Source organism: Sus scrofa, chromosome 8 (assembly GCF_054392235.1).
Source record: "Sus scrofa isolate SSC_HxYL_T2T_F1_AM1 chromosome 8, Sscrofa_HxYL_maternal_Yorkshire_Landrace_v2.0, whole genome shotgun sequence".
NCBI lineage: Eukaryota > Metazoa > Chordata > Mammalia > Artiodactyla > Suidae > Sus > Sus scrofa.
Window position 1 is genome coordinate 91,783,532 of NC_139390.1, and position 21,940 is coordinate 91,805,471.

The following is a 21,940-nucleotide window of genomic DNA, read 5'->3' on the forward strand; positions in this document are numbered from 1 at the left end:
AAATGTCCAAAATGTGGATTCCTGCCTTATGCTCACATCAGGACACTGTGTTACTTAATAGCACTGTACCCCTTTGGTAGAGCCACACTCCCACTCCCAGTCCCCAGTGAAGCCGTATGGACTTGGCCAGTATGCTCTGTATGGATGGGTCAGGTCAAACCTGGCAGTATTGATAATACTTGTTAGAGTAGGAGTGACTGCAAAAATGCTATATATTCAAGTGAGAAAAAAAGAAAATAAATAGAATATGGATTTTAAGGGAAATCAGAAGGGAAGGTGTGGGTTATTAAAACAACAACCACCTGTACCTGGAAGAATCAAGATTGAAAAAGAGACAGAAGAGTGGGTATTTGAAAGTAGAAGAGTGGAGTTCCCTGGTGGCTCAGTGGGTTAAAGATCTGGTATTGTCATGGCAGTGGCTCAGGTTTGATCCCTGGCCTGGGAATCTCTGTGTGCTGAAGGTGTGGCCAAAAAAAAAAAAAAAAAGAGGAGAAGAGTGAGAATAGTCAGGCCACGGAAATCAGACAACAGTCATTGACTCAAGCCAAGAGAAGATGTAACATGTTCAGGAACCTAAGCAGACTAACTTGTAATAGCTAGGTGCAAAAATGAATTAATGTTAAGCCAAATTATTTAATATTTTCCTACCTAGAGCCAGTACTAAGAGTAGGTGATGGTCAAAACAAATTCCCAGGAAGGATAAACAAGCTTATGTTAGTATAGAAAGAGTATGGAGCTTGGGTGTTTAAAGTCATGAAAGAATTATCATCCTCAATGTTGTTGCATTCAAGACTATTGTACACTAAGAACCACTCTTCCTAGAAACATGTAAATATCACTCTTTATAGGGAAAGGTTGGAGAGGGTAACCTTTCCTCTCAGGGGTTATAGAATAAGAAGGACTTAGAGAAGGCAAGCATGAGTTAGAGGTGTCAGGCAAAACCTAGCATCTTTATTTCAGCCAGAACCACAGAAGAGGAGTTACCAGATGAAGTAGAATTAAGAAATTAAGGTAGGGCCTTACCTTATCAAGTGGTACTGGAAAGCTACAGCTAACTTAGCCAGTCTTAACATCTAAAGATCTTAAAAAGACACAGAAACTAACTAAATATCTAAAAAGACACAGAAAATGGAAAAAGATGACCTTTTGTAAAGCACCGAAATCTATTAACATAATACTACATTATTATACTAACATACTATTATTAGGTTAGTATTTGGGCGGGGAGGGGGGTGTTGAACATCTTTGTTGATGGACCACTAATTCTATTACATCAAAAAATACAGTTGACTAGTGAGAAAGAGAGGAGAAAGACCTCTACTGTTGTCCCATCTGTCTTTTTTCTTTTTCTTTTTTCTTTTTTTTTTTTTTTTGTCTTTTGAGGTCTGCACCCATGGCATATGGAAGCTCCCAGGCTAGGGGTTGAATCAGAGCTTTAGCTGCTGGCCTACACCACAGCCACAGCAACACTGGATCCGAGCCACATGTGAGACCTACACCACAGTTCACAGCAATGCTGGATCCTTAACCCACTTAGCAATGCCAGGGATCGAACCTGCATCCTCATGGATCCTAGTCAGGTTTGTTACTGCTGAGCCATGATGGGAACTCCCCATCTGTCTTTTGTCACGATTTAGAAACCCCTTAAAGGCTGATCCACTGACCTCTGAATGTCTGGCTTTTGAGTCCTCCAGGGTTATTTTTCAACCCCTGCCTTCATTCCCGCTGATATAGTGTATCCATTCATTTACTAATAGTAGATCCCAGTGGGAAAGGAGTAAGAAATAAGGAGAAAGAGTAGAGGTAGTCTTGGCTCTTAGGAGGCATAACCACTGTGTTGCCATTCATCTTGTTCTCTTGTCTTTCTCTGTATCCTTTTTCCCCCCTGTGCATTTATAATAAATAAATAAATAAATAAATAAATAAAATAAATAGCTAGCAAACACTTGGAAGGGGGTAGTAGGCAGTTTGGGTGGAGACAGAGGAACAATGCCTCCATATATTAAAAGTTTCATTGGTAAGGACAGACCTAAGAACTGTTATCAATACACCTTGGAAATTGTTCAGAGAAGAAAATCTCATTTCAATCCCATGAAACTAAGCTGTGTAAGAATATGATAGGTTTTGAAAATTGGGTAGGCACTTTGATGGCCAGCCTATTTCAGGTATCTTTTGTTTTTCCAACACTTTTCCTACGTAGCTCTCTCAACATTAAGCTGTGTTTTAAAAAAATTCAACAATGACTCTTTAACATTTTATAAAGAAAAATAGAGAAAAATCCATGTTGAAGACTCAAAAAGGAAATAGGAAAAACTCATAAGAAAATTGACCAGCCATCTCAGTAGAGTGAAAGAAGGTATGGCTGTCATGAAATGGAATTGGAGTGCCTTAAGTCATGAATCATCACCTGTTAGGGAAAATGCTGAGAAGAAAAGAGTAATGGAGAGAGAACTGAAATTTTAAAATGCAGCAGGCAAATTAAATCCACAGAGGCAGTAGAGAAGAACAGATTGGACACTGAGAATCACATGAAAGATGTGGAAGACAAACATGAAAAGCTGTTCTCAAATACAAAACAAAGATGGGAAGAAGTTCAAAATGATGAGAAAGAAGATGTTAGATATGCAGAGCACCAAACTGGAAGCTACCAAAAAATTGTGTGTTCTTGAGTGAGGAAGAACAATTCATGCAATTTCTTGGAAGAAAACAGTGAATGCTTAAGCAGTTTTTTTTTTTTCTTCATATACTAAAATCAGTCTAATCTTATACTTCTCTACAAAAGCCCACGGCATAAGATCTACTGATTTTTTTTTTAGAGAGAGAAAGGCTATGGCCCCACTTGATTATATAAGGTCAGGTTATGAATTATTTTTATGAATGGAAGCAATGGAGATAACAGAGCTAAGTCTGCAGGAGCTCAAAAAATGTCATCACCAAACTTTCTTTAAAAATTACTTGAAGATCCCTGCCATACAGATGCGAAAATAATTTAAATTAAGAATTATATATATAAATTAATATAGCCATTAAATTTTAACATAAATTTAATATGATATAATGTAATAAATTAAGAAGATAAGAATGGCACATTGTCCTGTGAAAGGACGTGCAACATTTTTCTTGGTTGGGTGGAATCCACAGTGTAGACAGAGCTTTACTCTGAAGTTCTTTTCTCAACCTTTTTCACCTCTGTTCTAACTCACATACCAGAAAGTATTTTACTTTCTCCTAACAGCACAATTTTGATGGATTTTCTTACCTTGTTTGACAAAGACTCTGGGTGCCATAGTGCCGTTCTCTCTCTGTACTTGGAAAGAGCACAAACTGCTTCATTTGTGTGCTTGGAAATCTATGTTGAGAGAATGATTTTTTGAAGACCTTGGAGTTATTTCTTCAAAAGGAAAAAAAAGTTTCTGGGGCAACTTTATGTTGTGGTCATTTACATTGCTAAGGAACGTAAGTGACCTATTTTATGAATCTTTAAAATAAATATTAACTAAATTGTGTCATTTTAGTTGGTAAAAAGCAGTAAGCAAATGACTAGCAGATATAAGCTGTCCTTAAGTCCTTTTCATAGTTTGTTCTGCATGGGTCTTGTGGATGGGTGGAGACAGTTAGAGATGGATAGACAGACAGACAGACAGACATAGATATATAATCTTTTTTTCTTTTCTTTTTTTTTTTTTTTGGAGAAAGCCATATTCACAAAAACTTTTTCTTCAAGGGCCAAATAATAAATATTCTGGAAAATATTTTACCAAAGTTAGCTGCTCCTTCTCAATGACCAAGATGATGAATTTGCAAGCATGTCCACCCTTAACATCTGTGGAGTCTGGATTTTGAAAACCCTACACTTTATTTCATGTTCCATTGACTCTTTCAATCTCTCTTTTCACTCCATATGTGAACTTTTATACAACTTCTCTGAGTTGGTGTGTTGCCGTCTCCCTACAAGAGTGTTTAGGGAATTATTTGAATATTTTGATAACTCCCTTGGTAAACAAGGGAGTGGAAAGTGAAAAATTGAAAACACTGCTGTGATTGATATCAGCCTCATAAACTCTGCAGGAGAGATTTCCTAGGTTTGAGTATGGGTTTAACTGTGAAATAAAATAGCAATTAAGGAAGGGAATTAAGGAAGTACTAGGTGTATGTATAGTCACAATTGTGTCTTAAAGACATATTTTTTTTTAACTTTGCAAGAATGAAATTCCACTCCTACATTTAAGTACATTGTTCATTTTACCACATCTGGGATTGGTGTACACTTGACAGCGTAAGTTAGTATGAGTCTCTGCAGGGACCGCGTGTGTGTATGGTTCACCTTTTTGCCTAATGCACACCTGTCCATATAAATGAGGAAAACATTATTCTTCTCAGCCATCCTGACATGGAGTGGAAATGTTGACAAGTACATAACGGCAGAGTGGCTGCTTCCCATCTCGCACACACAGTGTCTGTCCTTGCCTGCCACTGCCACCTAAAACTCTCTTGCTATTAGTATCTTAGTTAGCATGACCTCAGACTCAACGTGTGCAAGACTTGAGATTGCACATACGCAAGTCTTAGAGCTGTGATAAAGTTTAAATTCTTTGGGGGCTCCCTCTGACTGGCTGAAGCATGAATGTCTTCTGAGTTCAAGTTCAGATATGTAACAGCTTTTGCATTGACTGTGAAGTGTTTTTAAAACACTGCTTTGAATTTTATATTATGGTTTATGTCCAAAAAATTCCCAAGCAGGAACTCGTAGATAGCAAGTTATGTTTATTGCTGTGAAGAAAGGCTTATATTGTGCCTGGCAATTTTCTGATTCTTTGCTCTTGAAGACATATTTTAAAAATACATAAGATGTATGGTGAGTTTTTGCTAGAAAAATAATATATACTTGGAGTTCCCATGGTGGCATAGTGAATTAAAGACCCAGCATTGTCTCTGCAGCAGCTCCAGTGGCTGCTGAGGCATGGGTTTGATCCCTGACCTGGTGCAGTGGGCTAAGGATCTGCCCTTGCTAGAGCTGTGACCTAGGTTGCAGCTGTGGCTCTGATTTGATCCCTGGGCCAGGAACTTCCATATGCCACAAGTGTGGCAAAAAAATATGCATTATATATACATATAATACACATATATGCATATAATATACATGCAATGTATAGTATCATGTGTGTATAAAACATGTATAACATACATATAATATACATATTATATATGTATATTTGTCTTTATATATGCACACACATATGTATATGCACATGTATGTATAAGCTCACCATAGAAAATAGTGAAAGTACAGAAAATACAAAAAAGTAAAAGAAAAATCATTCTAAATCCACCATCCAGAAAAAACACTGTGTCTTTCTTTTCTACATCTACTCTCATCTTCAAGAGCCTCACTCTGGGAAACAGGATTGTGGTCCCCATGGCTATCATGCCCTGTATCCTGTTTAATTTTCCTTGCACGTCTGAGCTGTATTATGAATAAATATACAATTCTATTATCTAATGTTTTAAAGTGAAGGTTACTAATTAGTAGAAATTATTGCATCTTAGTTTTGATTGATACATAAATAAAGTAGAAGGAAAATAGACTGGAAATGCACTCAACTATTAGTAATATATACGCTAACGTTAATAGTGATTAGTTCTGGATGGTGGATTTAGAATGGAAATTTCTTATACAACCATAAAACAAATGCAATAACCCTTCCTAATCTCAAAAAATACTTAGAGTTACCAGTTAACTGTACCTTGGTTTTGTTTACTTTATATGTGAACATCAAAATTTACCTCTCCTTCAAACTTTAAAAAAATTAAAAAAAAATTTGTATCTCTATTTTTTGGTTGTTTTTTTTTTCTTTCAGAAAATTACTAGCCATTTATAATTCAAGTTTTTGTCTCTTCCCAACTTCAAGAAAAAATATAGGTAAATGGGGATAGGCTTACTGTGTTCTCATGGCAGCAGCAATAAAAGGGATTCTTGATTCCTTGCAGTGTCTTCCCCTTTAAATCATTCTCCCTAAATTAATCCCTGTCTCAGTAAATGGCACCCTCTGTCCAGCAGTGGAGAAACATGTTTCAATGTAGAAACATAAAACATAAATATTTTTGTCTTGTCGCACTACATCTATCCACATTCAAGTTCAGGTCAATTTCTAATCATGCTAGCGCCACAATTGCTTTCAAATTCATTCACTTTTTGAATTTTCACTCCATCCATTCTAATCCCAACCAACATTATTTCTTGCCTATGTGTAATAGTCTATAATGGATTTTCTGCCAAAGGCCTTGCTTCCTTAAAATCCATGGTTCCTTTTTTTTTTTTTTTTAATGAACAAATGATACAAATAAACTTATTTACAAAGCAGAAAGAGATTCACAGACGTAGAAAACAAATTTCTGGTTACCAAATGGATAGTAGTGGGAGGCCGGGGGGATAAATTAGGAGTTCAGGATTAACAGGTACACACTACTATATATTAAATAGGGGAATAACAAGGACCTACAGTATAGCACAGGCATCCATACTCAGTATCTTGTAATAACCCATAATGGAAAAGAATCTGAAAAAAGAATAGATTATGTATATGTATAGCTGAATCACTTCACTGCACACTTGAAATTAACACCCCACATTGTAAATCAGCTATACTTCAATTTTAAAAAATAAATAAAAATATCCATGGTTTACATTGCAGACTCATATAAGTTGTTGGAAAATGTTATAAAAATGCAGATTTTCAGTAGATGTATCAAGGGGATAGCTTGGATGTGTATGTAACATCTTGAGAATGACACTAGAACTATGTGTTGGAAAGTGAAGGCAGGGGCGCGGTTCTGCTTACCAAACACTCAGTGTAACACCTGGCTTCTGAGAAGCTTACTAAATTACTCCATAATCATGGTACCTAAGGGATGTAGGTATTAAACCCAGGTCTTTGATCTAGCCTCCTTCAAGGAAGGGGGAAAATGGCAACTTGATTATTACAGAGTTATAATGGAGAGAAAAGGAGAGTGACAAGTTGAAGACTGCTCAGGGATCCTAAATACCTAGAAGGTGTGTGTGTGTGTATGTATGTGTGTGTTTATGTGACTCTTTGCCTGTGTTTATAATGCCTCAGGCTTCACAGTCCTTCAGCTTGGGTTGCATGCAGGCAGGTTATGTAGGTCTTGCCAAACTGCCATCTATAAAAATTTTATAGCTTATTTTATTGTCATCACATATTTTGTTGTTGAGTAATTTCTTCAGGTTTTATACTACTTCAAAAGTTTGCTGTGCTTAGGCTGCATTGAAATAGGTTACTTATAAAATAAAATTATGGAATTTGGCACGTTGAAGCTCCATGACAGCTACACACAACATACTATATGATGGAGTGTGCATGTATGTGTTTAGATGGGAGGCTGTGATGGCCATAGAGTGTTTGGCTTTATAAAACATGTATAATTTTCTACACTAATAAAATGATATTTTAAAGCCTATCATAGTACAAAAAGTTTTAAAGATATGAAAGATTTCAGTGAAAATGTATCTCATAGTTCATAAAGCTCCCCAGAAAAAAATTAGTTTGATTTATATAATATATTTTTCTATTTTTTCTCCAGCTTAATTTCTTCTCTACACATATTTTTCTTCATTGGTCCCAGGAGTAGGGAAGGAGAGAAACTTTGTGGTATATAATCCTGGGAATCTAGAAGAAAGCATAAGAATGTTTTTTAACAATTAACTTTAAGATGTTCTTGGGCTTTGTATAAGACATAGGAATATTTATGTGTATCATACAGAGAAAAAAATCTTATAAATAAAACAAAAAATCTGAACCACTTTAGTAGGGAAAATGTGATAGAATTTGGGATATATAAACTTTAAATAAAATTTTTCTTAGCACTTTTTTGAAAAAAGGTACATACTTTGTCTTAGATATTAGCCTTCATAATGTATGTATAATAAATTCATAGCAATAAAATTTTTATGTCAGTAGACACTTTTTTGTTCAATATTAAATATTTCAAATATTCTATATTGCTGTTTTTAGAACTATATTATGTACCTATGATGTCTATCTATCTGTCAATCTATCTATCGATCTATTGATCTATCGATCTGTCAATCTGCCTTTCTATCTACACCTTAAATTTATTTCTTGAACACAAAATATTCTTATACATGCAAAAGATAGTAAGATACTTTGAAATACCGGGTTGAAAGCCTAGTTGCTGCACAGAGTAACATTTCAGAGACATGTTCTATATGCTTACTTCAATATTATCGTAAACTATTAAATTGTCTCTCTAAGCACTCTACCTAGTTTGAGGCAAAATGAAGAAAATATTTAATTTTCTTCCTTGCACCTTATTTTAAAGCATTTTGTGACTCTGACATTTAAAAAAAATCTTCATTTTATTTCAAATTAATAATGCTACAGGGGTGCCATTTTTAAAAATGTGGAAAGTATATATTAGGAATTGTGGACTAGAACTAGAATATATTCAGGTAAATTCTATCTCAAAAATATCCCCACTGTGAGAAAAGATGTACAGTTGGATTTAACGGACCTGGTGAGCCAGCCTGTCCATTTAATGTGGTTTGATATTCTCAGATATAATTTATGTACCTTTTTTTTCAAAATCTATCACCAGGCAAAGTTTCCTCTTCACATGGCCTACAAGGCAAGTAAGAGCTCCTGTCTACCCACAACCCCAAGCCTCATCTTACACTTGGTTTATTTTGGCCAGGCTGAAGCACGTGACTTCTGACATATCTATTGACGTTTACATAGATAAAATAAAAACACACTGAAAATATTTTCTGACCTTAAAGAAACATGGATTAGCAGGAAAAGTAATAGAGAGCTGGCTTTTCTATTTAGGTCTCATCTATATCAAATAAACCTCCAACTGATGAATCACATAAGTGTTTTTATAGTGCTCTGTCTCTTCCATTTTGTTTCTTTTAGTGTTTCATTCTTGGTCACTCTTGCTTGCTTTCTCTGAGGAAAATCTTAAGTCTTAAAGATCCGGAAGTGATGCATAAGAAATATCACATCAGGACTCCAGTATGGACTCACCTGATTAGTGTTATTTCTTCTGCTCATTTTTCTTCATGCAATGTTGAGGCACAGTTGGAATACCATGTAGCGGATTATTTATCATGGAAAGTGCATTTGCCCTACCACCTCCTAGTATTGGGAGCAGATGCTATGTGCCATTAAGTTCATCATTATGGATCCTTGGTATCATTTAATGAGAGGTCCTGGAGAGTGCTTAGTACCGCCAAGCTGGCGATAGAAATACGTGTTTTATTTTGCTGTTTGATTATTACAATAGCCCCACAGGAGCAAATAAAGCAAAGCTCAGTCAGAACCATATTTGTCTATTGTGCCAAGATCCCTTATTTCAAATGGATTGAGGAGTGGAGATTGTGTGTTGTGATGATAAAAACACAGAATTGGAATAATGATCTACGCCAGTCCAAAACCTCTGTATCTGCCAATTGAATCATAGTTATAATTTTTAGAAAATTACTCAACCTCTCAATTTTTAACTTTTTAAAAAAAATTTTCAGATAATAATGTCATCATTTGTCCTACAGGGCTACTGCAGTAATAAATGAGCAATCAGGAGACTCTGGCACTTATGGCTATGGGATTTGATGAGAGTGTGTGTGTGTGTGAGAGAGAGAGAGAGAGAGAAAGAGAGCAGCAGAGTTTGAAACCTGCCTCCCCCAACTCCACTTAATTATTATGTGACTTGGCACAATTTACTTAACTGTCCTGATCTTTAGTTTCCTCAAAGAAGGGATTAAATAACAAATGCAGCAGGTTATTGCAAGGTTTAAAATGAGCTGTTGATGAAAACACCTAGAGCATACATACCTAGGCCTTTACTCTGTGAAACCTACTCTTAGCACTTCCATAAAAAAATCCCATACAAATAGATACTCAATATTGAAACTATTATTGTTATTTTTCATCTTAGCTGAACGCCTATAATTTATTCTAATCTCCTCTAGTTTACCAATCTAGCATACCTCATAGATGTGTGTACTCTATGGAACTACAAATCCCTGTGGGCAGGAAAGTAGACTGGGCTTGTCTCTCCCTCAGAGTTGGTATGTTTGGAGCTGAGACAGTGATTTTGGAATGATAGGTTCAACTTAGTTCTGGGACACAGACAAGGAAGGACTTTCAATTTTCTTACTGTACAGGAATCTCTCATCACAATGGGCATATAATAAGCCCTCAGGAATGTAATCTTTTCCCAAGAACAACTAAACCTGTGCTAAGAGAATGACATGAGTACAGTTCAAAAAAGGGAGACAAGTGCGGAAGGACAAACCAGTTTAGGGGATGTTGAGGTTGCCTAGGCCAACAATGATGGTGGCTTAGACCATGGTGGTTGTGGGAAAATGGCGAAATATACAAACATTTGGAAGTTTTTGAGGAGCTAAAGTCAGGTTTGGTGATGGATTGAACATAAACTCGAAACCTTGAATGTATAGTACAACAGCCCCTTATTTTAATGTCAGGTAAAAATCAGAGTGAATGACCACTCAGTGAAATAGTGGATCATGAATTGCAGCATTATTGACATTGTCATTTCTAAAAGTGCACTTTAAAAAAAGCCTGTGATTTATGGATGAAGTTTTTATCCCTCTCTGGGTTAAAGCACAGACAGTTTGAATTATGGGTTGAAAATACTGTGAAACTTGACATGTAGTTGAACTTTGTTCAGTTTTATGGTGTCACCCGACTGCTTTATGAAATGAAGCCACCCACCAGTCATTTATGGAGTCTATTCTTCATTGACTATTTAGTATTTAATTTTTTTTCCTAATGGCTTCTTTTTTTATGGCTTCTTTTGGGCTTGATTTAAGGTCTAATTTTGCTTAATGAATGAAAGCTATTTGGCTATTAAACTTGCCACCCATGTACACCCACGTGTATTTTTAGAGTGTGATAACCACTAAAACGCTCTATTTAAATAGTATAGCTATTTTTATTCTACAAAATGGTATTGTTCAACTCATAGTGGGAAAATATTTTTATTTACTTAGATAATAACAATTTCAAATAACATTTTAATGTCTTTCTTACTGGGCTGTATCCTTTGGTAGATAAATTTTTATCAGGCTATTTGGTCTTATTACATTCTTGTAAATGAATTAACTATTATTCTTGAGCACTCTTTCTTCCAATAATTACTTTTCATATTTTTAGGGACTTTTGAATTTATATAACCAGGTTTTTTTTTTCATTTGGTTATTCTGGGCTTACATTTCTAATAAAGTATTATATCACTTATATGTGGAATCTAAAATATGGCACAAATGAATCTATCTACAAGGCATAAATAGACTCAAGACATATAGAACAGATCTATGGTTGCCAAGGGGATGGGGAGAGGGAGTAGGATGGACTAGGAGTTTGGGGTTAGTAGATGCAAACTATTACATTTAGAATGGATAAGCAGTGAGCTTCTGCTCTATGGCACAAGGAACTATATCTAGTCTCTTGGGATAGAACATGATGGAAGATAATATAAGAAAGGGAGTGTGTGTGTGTGTGCACCTGACTGGGTCACTTTGCTGTACAGAAGAAATTGGCACGACATTGAAAATCAACTATGCTTTAATGAAAATGTTTGAAAAAATTTTAAAAATAAGTGCTTCCTTGTGGAGCTGTGTCTTCAGAACTAGGGAGATTTCTTACGTATATCGCTTGGACAAGCTGAACATCACTGTGATTGTATTTTTTTTTTTAAGAAGTCAGCAGGGTATTTGTAAAATGTGGTGGGAGGGATTAAAGTTCATAAAAGAGCCTAAATGATATTCTAGATGTTTCCATCTCACCACCACCCCCAGCTTCTTTTATACCAAGGAGAGAGAAATCTTTGTGATGTAATCTCTACATAGTGAGTGTATTACTCAGGATTCTCTAGAGAAATAGAACTGGTAGGGTGTGTGTGTGTACGTGAGTGCATGCGTGCGTGTGTGTGTGTGTGTGTGTGTGTGTGTGTGTGTGTGTGTGTGAAGACTCCTCCTAAGATCTGAAAGGTGAGTCTGCAAGCTGGAGACCTAGGAGAGGTTATGATGTAGTTCGAAGGCCAGCATCCAAGACCCAGGAAAAGCCAATGTCTTGGCTCAAAGTCAGTCTGGCAGGAGGAGTTCTCTTTTGCTTACAGGAGGCTCAGCCTTTTTACTCAATTTGAACCTTCAGCTGATAGCATGATACCCAACCCAAGTAGGAAGGGCAACCTACTTTACCCAGTCTACTGATTTGAATGTTAATCTCATCCAAAAACATCCTCATAAAACACCCACAATCACAGTTAACCAAATATGACATCTTGTGGTCTAGTGGACACCTAAAATTAACTATTACAGTAAGAAATGCCATATGAAGTCTTTCTCTATTCCTAAGGAAGACTTGCCCAAACTAGGGGTACAGACCTAGACTCATTTTTGTATTGCATGTATCCGTTTTAACTGGGGTAGAGCACAGCATTCAACTTGGGGCTTAATTTATATTCTGACTTTATCTCACATTTCAGGAAAATCTAAGAACTATAGTCTACAAACAACCCTTTCATTCATTCAGTCAAAAAGCCGACACTGAGCCCTTTCCATGGACTAAGGCCTGCAGAAGGACAAAGCGATAAATAAGACAAGTCTCTGCAACTCACAGGCTTGGAGCACATTTTCCCCTGTGTTGGAATTCCCCCCTTGAATACACTATCAGTAGGCTTTAAGACTTTCTCTTAAGTAGAAGCTTTATATAGATGCTAAACTTTCTCCTCTTTCCACTATGTTCTATTTTGGTAATCTTAAACTTAGTTTTATTTTTTAGCAGCAGAAACCTTTTTTCACAGTTCCATACACAGACTTCCAATATTAATGAGAGAGATTCAGTTAGAGCTGGTGGGTGGCTGGAGTAAGAAAAAAAGCCTGATGCCAATTCACCCACTTCGCTTCCCTGTGGTCCAATGCCCTCCTCATCCTTCAAGCCACATCAGCCTAAGGGGTGTAAGGAGTAAGTTTAAATGACATTTATCTATTTAATATTCTTTCCAATAATTTATGCATTGCATGTAAAAACTGTAAAGCAGGTTTGGATATTTCTCTTCCAGCTCTTCTATGACTCATTTTCTTTTCAATTATTTATCTTCGTTCTTCAAGAGTCATTTGGGACTTTTTTTTTTTTGAGTCTCATTTTCTCTCTGTCTTATTTAAGAATCTGTGTTTGGAACATGCTATATACTTAGTAGTGTCTTCTACATTATAGAAGGTTCAAAGGATCATCATGACCTCCAGGAACTTCCACTTTTCCTAAAGAGGAAAAGCATGTATTTTTGAAATATTTGAACAAGGTAAGGCAAAACAAACCATATAGACAAAAAGTGCACCACAAGAGTTATTTCCAAGAATCTGTATGAATATTTCATCAAGTATCAAGATTGTCATACTTCACAGTTGAAATGTCAAGAACCATAGAGCATTAGATGTTTCTCAAGGAGGCCTGTGCAATCACCTCTCTCCTTTGGAGATTTATCTTATGTGATTTGCCTTTTATTTTTGTAGGTAGCAAAGTGAGAAGGGATGGATGGCGGTAAGTGCCAAGAAAACTCAAATGTGTTAACAGCCTAAGCTTATTGATATTTGAAATTCAATCTTTTCAATGTCCTGTGCCTACCTATTGGAGTCTTGAAGAATTAGAAAGAGTTAGAGACAAACCAGGAGACTTGTTTTAGAAACAGAACTTTAGAGTAAAGCAGTAAATTCATAGAGATTGTATGTGTTTAGCAGGGCAGTGGATTTTCCAGAAATAAATTTTTGTTGTTATTGTTGTAAGGTAACAATGGAAGGAGACAGCTTTTGAAAGCAGAAGCCATTGTTACTGTGAATCAAACAAAGATGTTTATAGATGGGGGGAAGGAATTTTTTACAAATTTTCTATGGACTAAAAATGCATTTCCATAGCTCACCGCCTTTGCTATCTGTACCAAAGTCTTAGTAAAGATGTGTAGCTATTTAATTACAATGTTGATGCCAGAATTCTGTTTAGATACAAGTGGCAATTTGCAAAGTCCATACCTATGGCTCTCATGATACTAAGTATCACTATCCATTTGAACATATTTTAGAGATGATTACTGCATAACTAGTAGCCATGACATTGGAACTGAAAGAATCAGAAGTAAAAATCTCAAATTGTAACTTATTCTTTTGTTCAAGTTTAACATTAAAAGTACATGAAAACTTACAAATATAATCCTAGAAGTCAGTACGTCCAGGTTCCAAATCCCACTCACTCAACATTATGTCCATTGTGTACCTTCAATAAACAAGGCAAATGTTATTTTTTTTAAGTTGCTTTGTATTTCTTTGTTGTTACAGTGCAAAGTTTTATGGGGTGAGAAAAGAGTGGACATGGGAAATATAGTCTAAAAGACTTGTGATATTCTAGTGACTCCAGGATCAACAAGCAGATTTATTTAGAGGCCTCCATCTATGAAACAAGAAGTTTCAAATTATTTCTTAAATTCCCTTCCAAATGTGACATTCTGTGAGTTTGTTTTTTTCTTTTACTACATCAAAAAAGATCTATTAATTCTGATATCCTATAATGTGGATAATTTAATGGGACATTTTATTTTACAAATGAAGGAGGTGCTAGTAATAACAGTGGAGTAATAGGAATAAACTGGCACATGGTTTCTTCACCTATAATGTATGTCAGTTCAATTACAAATAATGGGGAAAATTAGTAATACAGCACGCACATATACTTACACAAAAAGACGTCTTTTGTTTATGCACATAAATAATTGCTGTGCTTTTGAACTATATTTCTGATGCACATGTTACAATTATATCTATGTCATATGTATTATAAGTATATGTAAAATTATACACACACACATATATATATGCTGAAAAACAGTGTAATTATTTTCATTTAGAGGCAGAGATGGTCTGAGGTGTGGATATATATTGAGTATTAGCAAAGTGTCTTCAAGGGCCTGGAAGAAATAAAACTAGAAGATTGGTTACAAGGGATCTGGGCAAAGGTGTGTGGATAGGCCTATGGAAGTGAGCACAAATACCTTTATGACTCAGAGCTATGCCTATCAGAAAACAAATATTACAGAGCAGGCTTTCTACAACCAGATGGACACTGTCACCTGCCTGAGGATATTAGCCAGATTTCTTTCTCACATACCCCAGAGTTTATGCGATAGACCCATGAAGAGAATGGTGTTGATGGGAGACACAAGGATTATACATGGACCTAAAGGTATGGCCTCCCTCTCCAAGGCTGTTAGAGATACTGTCACTGCTAAATTTGAATGCCAGCAATAGATTGGCAATGGACATGAATGTGGTACAATTCCTTGGGGGACACCAAGCAGCTAATTGATGGCAGGTCAGTTAAGTTGGATCCATTTGACTTTGGAGAAGGTGGCAGTTCATCCTGGGTATGTGAAACACCGTGTGAATATGTGTTTCCCTTTTCTGCTAGTAGTGCCACTGCTGGCACTCACATTTGATGGCTTACAGAATGCCTGATCCAGTGATATGATAGGCGTCCCACATAATGTTGCTCTAACCAAAGGACACTTGTTACCTCAAAGGAGGTGCAACGATGAGTTTGTAATCACTGCATACCCCACCACTCAAAAGCCATAGATCTGATAGAACTGTGGAATAATATAAATCATGAAAGACTCAGCTAAGATACCAGCTTGGGGAAAAGTGTTAAGGTTGGGTACTATCCTTCAAGATAAAATTTATATGCCAAACCAATAGCTTATAGAGACTGTGCCTACCACAGCTAAAATAATCACCTCTAGAGAAAGCATGGGCCCTTGTCATTGATCACAGTGCCCCATTTAGGGATCTGTGCTTACTTTCCCTACAGCCTTAGATCTTGTCAGTTAGAATCCTCATTCTTGGAGTGTGGGTAGAGGTAGTTTAGTTAGGGGACCCCTGAAGAGCCCCACTTACCTGAAAGTTGTGATTGATTTCACACGTGACCTGGCTTCCACGTCCCCAACTAAATGGAACGGCAGAGAGGAAGAGATACGGTGCTCATCATGGTGAGGAAATAGGGCTGCTGTGGTATAATCTGAGCAATGGGAAGTATGTCTAGAATGTAGATATGTCATATGCCCAGATGTGAATGGGAAATTCAATAAGCAAGGAAACTACGAGCCTAATCCCTTGGGATTAAAGTCTAGGTGACCTAACAAGGAAGCAACCCAAACCAGCGGAAGTGCCAGTGGAGAATAAGGCAAATCTGGAATGAGGAGTAGAAAATATTGGCAAGGCCTTCAAAATCAGCTGGAGTATTGAATTCTGTGCTTGGTTCACTACTTCTCTTTAAGTCTTTGGCAAACTGCAACTGGCCTTCATTTTGAAGGATTGTACTTGAACGTCCCCTTGGTGAAGATGAAGATTGTTGTTTTCTATCTGGATTTCATACAATGATGCAAGCAAATCCGAATCGTGCAAGAGGTTGCCTGTCCTGGGCACAGTTTATGTGCTTTTCACTGCTGGCTTAACCAAAAGGAACATGTCTTCAGTTTTTGACCACCTGCTCAGTGGAGAGCTCCAGATACTTCCACCCTTGTCACCTTATCTCCTAATGCCACCAGCTTATCAGCCTCCCTCAAGGCAAAGATCAGCCATTAGCATGCCCCCATGGCCTCTGCAATGGAAATATCCAGAATGGATCTTGCACCTGTGTTCTACCAGACCAGACCCAGGAAGGTTCTGTCTCTACTGGGGCATTGCTTCCCCAGTGGATCCCCAGAGGAGACAGATTACGTAAGTAGAAGCACAGAGTTAATGTCCCAGAAGATGAATCTCTGCTGGTGAAACAGAGAAGATGTATGAAACTGGCATATAAATCAACTTTCCTCCATCTAACAATCTGCTCCAAGGTGCAGAGATTCCATATAACATCTCTGGAGTCATTTAAGATGGTCCCATAACCGGCTATGTTTTCTTGTGTAGTTCTGCTCATCTTGTTAGTGACCACCTCATATCTGCTTTTGCTTTTTCCCTCCAGCACTTCCCTTCTTATCTCCCTCTGGATGTCCTGGGATTGCCTCACCTTCCAGAAAACCTGGATGGAGATGCAAAGCAAGGCTCTTAGATTGCAAAGGTTTTTTTGTTTGTTTGTTTGTTTACAGAGTGACAAATCAAAAGATGACCCATACAGCCCTAGCTTTCCTGATTGAAAAGATTACTGATTTTCCATGTCCATGAGTTTGTTTCTTTTCTGTAAATAGATTCATTTGTGCCACATATTAGACTCCAGATGTAAGTGACGTCATATGGGAGTTTGGGGTTAGTAGAAACAAGCTATTGCATTTGGAGTGGATAAGCAATGAGATCCTGCTGTATAGCACAGGGAACTATATCTAATCACTTGTGATGGAACATGATGGAGGATAATGTGAAAAAAAGAATGTATGTATTTGTATAACTGGGTCACTTTGCTCTACAGCAGAAATTGACAGAATATTGTAAATCAACTATAATTCAAAAAAAAAAGAGAAGTTTAATGATTTTGGTGCACCCAGTAATCTTCTCTATTTTAATGTATTAATGAAGCTAATTTCTTTCCATTTTTAAAACATATTGTTACTTTCTCACTTGGTCCCATTCTTTTTCACATCTTTTTTATTACTCTGGGGTTTTACATCTTTATTCTATAATTCTCATATATTTGAACTTTTTTTAATGCAATGAAAACTTGTATTGGTCATTTGTCCCTTTTAGAATGTGCATCTATTTAATGTCATCTCAGAACAAACAGTGAATTCCAGGTTTCATCTAGATATCCCTGTAGCTAAGTTTTGATGTATTGGAGGAGTGTAATAAATTTTAAACACCAGTTTATAGGTTTATCCCAGCTTCCCTTAAATTGTGGCCTATAGAACTTGAAACTTTTCTGACCACACTTTGTCAGACTTCTCTTGGGCAGTGAGGTGTACCCCAGTATCCCACACCGTAGTCAGGGGTTCGGCATTACCTCTCATCCCTCTCTCTATACTTCCTTTTAATTATTGTTTATAATAAGAATTCATAGACAGCATAAATTGTAAACCCATGGTGCACTTATTAAGCAGGACTACTTATCTACTATTTCTGTTATAACTGTGTGTTGGAAGTAAAACCCAAAACCTTGCATGTTAAGTTGAAATTTCACAATTGCTGTCTACCTCAGATGTCACCTAATAACCCTGCTTCTTCTTGACTTGGATATCTCAAGCTTTTGGAAATATTTGTTTTGATTGTTGCTGTTTTGTCTTGAATTTTGAATACCCTACCATTTGAGTCCCCAACTCTTCAACCTTCCCTCCTCATCTCCCTTTGGTCATGAACTTCCTTACTCTCCTTGTCCATTGATTACTTACTTCTTTGCCCATGAATGTTGTGTGATGAAAGCTAATCTGTGGAAAAGTTGAGAAGGAGATTAACATGCACACAAGACCCCAGATCAAAGATGCAGCAACACTATATTGCCTCCCCACTGAAACAAAACAAAAGCACTTACAAGCATTTGAAAGCAAGTCACATTTTTACACACCATCCGTTATTCTTGTATTTAACAGGATGTTAAAGATTCTACATCTTCAGAATTTATTAGCTTGGTATTTAGCATGTTTCACAGCCAAAGTAGCAAAGAAGTTTCATTATTGCTGGTTAAATTAGCCTCATGAAAATGTTGTTCGGTAAAAGGTTACAGAAATGAATAAGAAATCTAACTAAGCAGCGTATTAAGCCATTTATCATTATAATTTAAAAAGGCATTCTGATGATTTAAATTAACTTGGCTAAAGGAGAGGGGATTAGATAAAAGTTAATAATTAAAGCATAGATGACTTGATTAGCTCTTCCTTTTAATAAAGAGGGGACAAAATATAGGCGTATAGTATTTACTTAAGTTGTCTTCTTGGGAGAAACTGATACCAATAAAATTATACCTGATCATACCATTTATGGGCTTTAAATTACAGCTCTATTATATATAAGCCAGATTACCTGAATAGCTTGTGTTTCCTTTAGGCATGCTCAAAGCGCTTTCCACATTATTTTCTTTTGGATCGTTGAAGCCTAGAACTCGGCGATTTTTCTATTGAGGTTTAGTATTTGTTTTGTTTTGTTTTTGATTGAATGGACTCTTTATGTATTAAGAATAGTAAACCTTTGCCATCTTTATGAAATTGTTATCAGTAATTGAAACATTTTTTAAAACTCTTTGACATGCAAAACTAATGTTTGTGTTGCCTAAACTATTTACATATTATATATATATATACACACACACACATACATATATATATAAAACTCTGTGTGTGTGTGTGTGTGTGTGTGTGTGTGTGTGTGTGTTGCTTTTTAGGTCCACACCTGTGGCATATGGAAGTTCCCAGGCTAGGGGTCGAATCAGAACTGCAGCTGCTGGCCTACACCACAGCCATAGCAACGCCAGATCCGAGCTGCATCTGCAGCCTACACCACAGCTCAGCACAATGGCAGATCCTTAACCCACTGAGCAAGGTCAGGGATCAAACCCACATCCTCATGGTTACCAGTTGGGCTCATTACTGCTGAGCCACGATGGGAACTCCTAAAATAATTTTTTTTTTTCTGATAAGCACAGAGCTTTCCTGAAAGGGATGGTGAGTCAGTTTTTCATTGGTTTGGCAACCCTGATTAAGTATTTTGTGTCTGTGGATTTAAGATCAAAATAAGTATTTTCTCCTCTTTTCTATCCTGAACAGAAACCAGGAGCTAAAAGAACTGGGTGAGCTTTCTCCACACTGGGACAATCTACGAAAAAATGTCCTTACTCACTGTGATCAAATGGTGAATATGTACCAAGACATTCTGACTGAACTTAGCAAGGAAACAGGTATGAAATTAATAATTTTACATATGCACAATGAATTGCATTTCATAGATGTTATTTGAAAACAATAGCAAATATTGTTGTTAGGGACACAGAAGTGCCAAGATTAAAAAACAAAACAAACAAGATTTTATTTTGAACTCTACCATCTTGGCACGAAAATGAAAGAAGAGAAGATTGCAGTGTTTCACCTTCTGGTATCATTATCAGAACAACTGAGAATTTTTTTAAAATGTCCAAGAAAAAAAAAGCAACTCATACAGGATGTGTTTTTCTTTCTGAAATTCTTGTAACATTTTTCTATGTCAAATGTACTTTTCAACACACAAACACACTGTTTATTTATTAATGATGTTCATTTTTTTTTTCCCTACCTAGGGTCCTCTTTCAAATCAAGCAGCAGCAAAGGAGAGAAATCATTAGAATTTGTTCCAGTAAATCTACATCTGCAAAGAATGCATGTACACAGCCCTCACTTGAAAGGTAGTATATGTTATATTCTTTCTATTTTTTTTCTTTTTTTGTATTTTTAAGGCTGCACCTGCGGCATATGGAAGTTCCCAGGCTAGGGGTTGAATGAGAGCTTCAGATGCCAGCCTACACCACAGCCACAGCAACTGAGATCCAAGCCTCATCTTCAACCTACACTGCAGCTCATGCCAACACTGGATCCTCAACCCACTGAGTAAGGTCAGGGATCAAACCCGCATCCCTATGGTTACTAGTAGGGTTCATGACTGCTGAACCACAGCAGGAACTCCAGTATTCTTTTTTAAATGGACAAATTATGTTGGTGTGTACTTCTTAAAAAGACTTGACTATTGGTAAAATTAAAAATTTCAGCAGTTATACAAAGATAAAAGTGAAATGATTGAAGCTGATAATGACCCTAAGACTACAAAAGAAACCATTATATTTTCATTACTGTGTTTTTGGACAGTGCTTTGTAAATATGGCACCTGCGTGGAGTTACAAGCGACTATGCAAAATGAGGATTAGCTTTCTTAAGTATGATTGATGATGCTGAGTAGCTACCAATTATGCTACTGTTTGAGTTAGGTAAAAAGAGAACAAAAGACTCGTTCATTTTGTATTTATCTTAAAGAATCAAAGCCCAAAGGTGTACTCCTATGCTGTTTTTCTGAGCATTGTTGTTCTCTTCCTGATCAACTGAATCACCTCCTTCCCTATGAAAAGCAGGTTTAGCATAGAAGGTGGTGGAGTATTTTGATGTATTCAGTTATGAGATTTTTCAAGAAATTACATACAGATTTTCCTAACATACCTGAATAGCACTAGAATGAATGATACGATGTTGTATTCATCGTCCCTCTACATAATACCTTGCCATTTCTCAATTAAATACATTTTAATATATTCAGGTTTTAAAAAGTTTAAAATCTCTGTTCAGCTTTAACAGCACCTGAAGTTTTATAATCAGAAAAGTTATTTTTTTTAATTTTGTGCATACTGATTATATATACAAAGCCAGCTAACATACAAGTTCAAGTGTAGTTAAAATCATTCTGATATGTAATTTTATTATCTTTGTTAACCTCTATCAACTATATGAAATTTTATTGTGGATCCTGTTCAACAAAAATTCTGCCAAGTGAAAGAACTGAAATAAAAATGAGATGGATTCGCCTAATAAATTCAGGAATTCTTCCTTGATTACTAAATGTTAATAATTTGAATATAACAACATCTCATGGGTTTTTTTAAATCATAAAAACCAAAGTCTCAACAAGTCATAAAGAAGCTAAAATACTTAAAAGTTATCTGACAACCAATAGGTTTTTATTCTAATGGCCAATATGTAAAGACTTTTATGATATAGTGAAACATTTATAGATTTTAGAGTGGAGCAGAATTTCAGCTTTAGCACTTTATATATGACCTTAAGGCCATTATTAAACATTTCTGAGCATTGTTGTTCTCTTCCTAATTAAATTAACTAGAGCATCTAAAACATAGAATGAAGGTAATATTAGGACATGTGCAGTATTTGCCATCATTGGAAC

General features: G+C 36.3%; 1 protein-coding gene across 12 annotated transcripts in view; it reads left to right on the forward strand.

Annotated features, from left to right (window-relative positions):
• INPP4B (inositol polyphosphate-4-phosphatase type II B) overlaps positions 1–21,940 on the forward strand; it is a 696,813-nt gene that overhangs the window by 515,798 nt on the left and 159,075 nt on the right. For all 12 annotated transcript variants that reach the window (XR_014812874.1, XM_003129178.7, XM_084972777.1 and 9 more), the window contains 2 exons: positions 19,789–19,919; positions 20,295–20,399. Coding sequence is in view for 11 of the 12 variants with exons in the window: in XM_003129178.7 (XP_003129226.4) it covers positions 19,789–19,919; positions 20,295–20,399 (236 nt within the window). In the remaining variant the exon portion in view is untranslated. The remainder of the gene's footprint in view (positions 1–19,788; positions 19,920–20,294; positions 20,400–21,940) is intronic.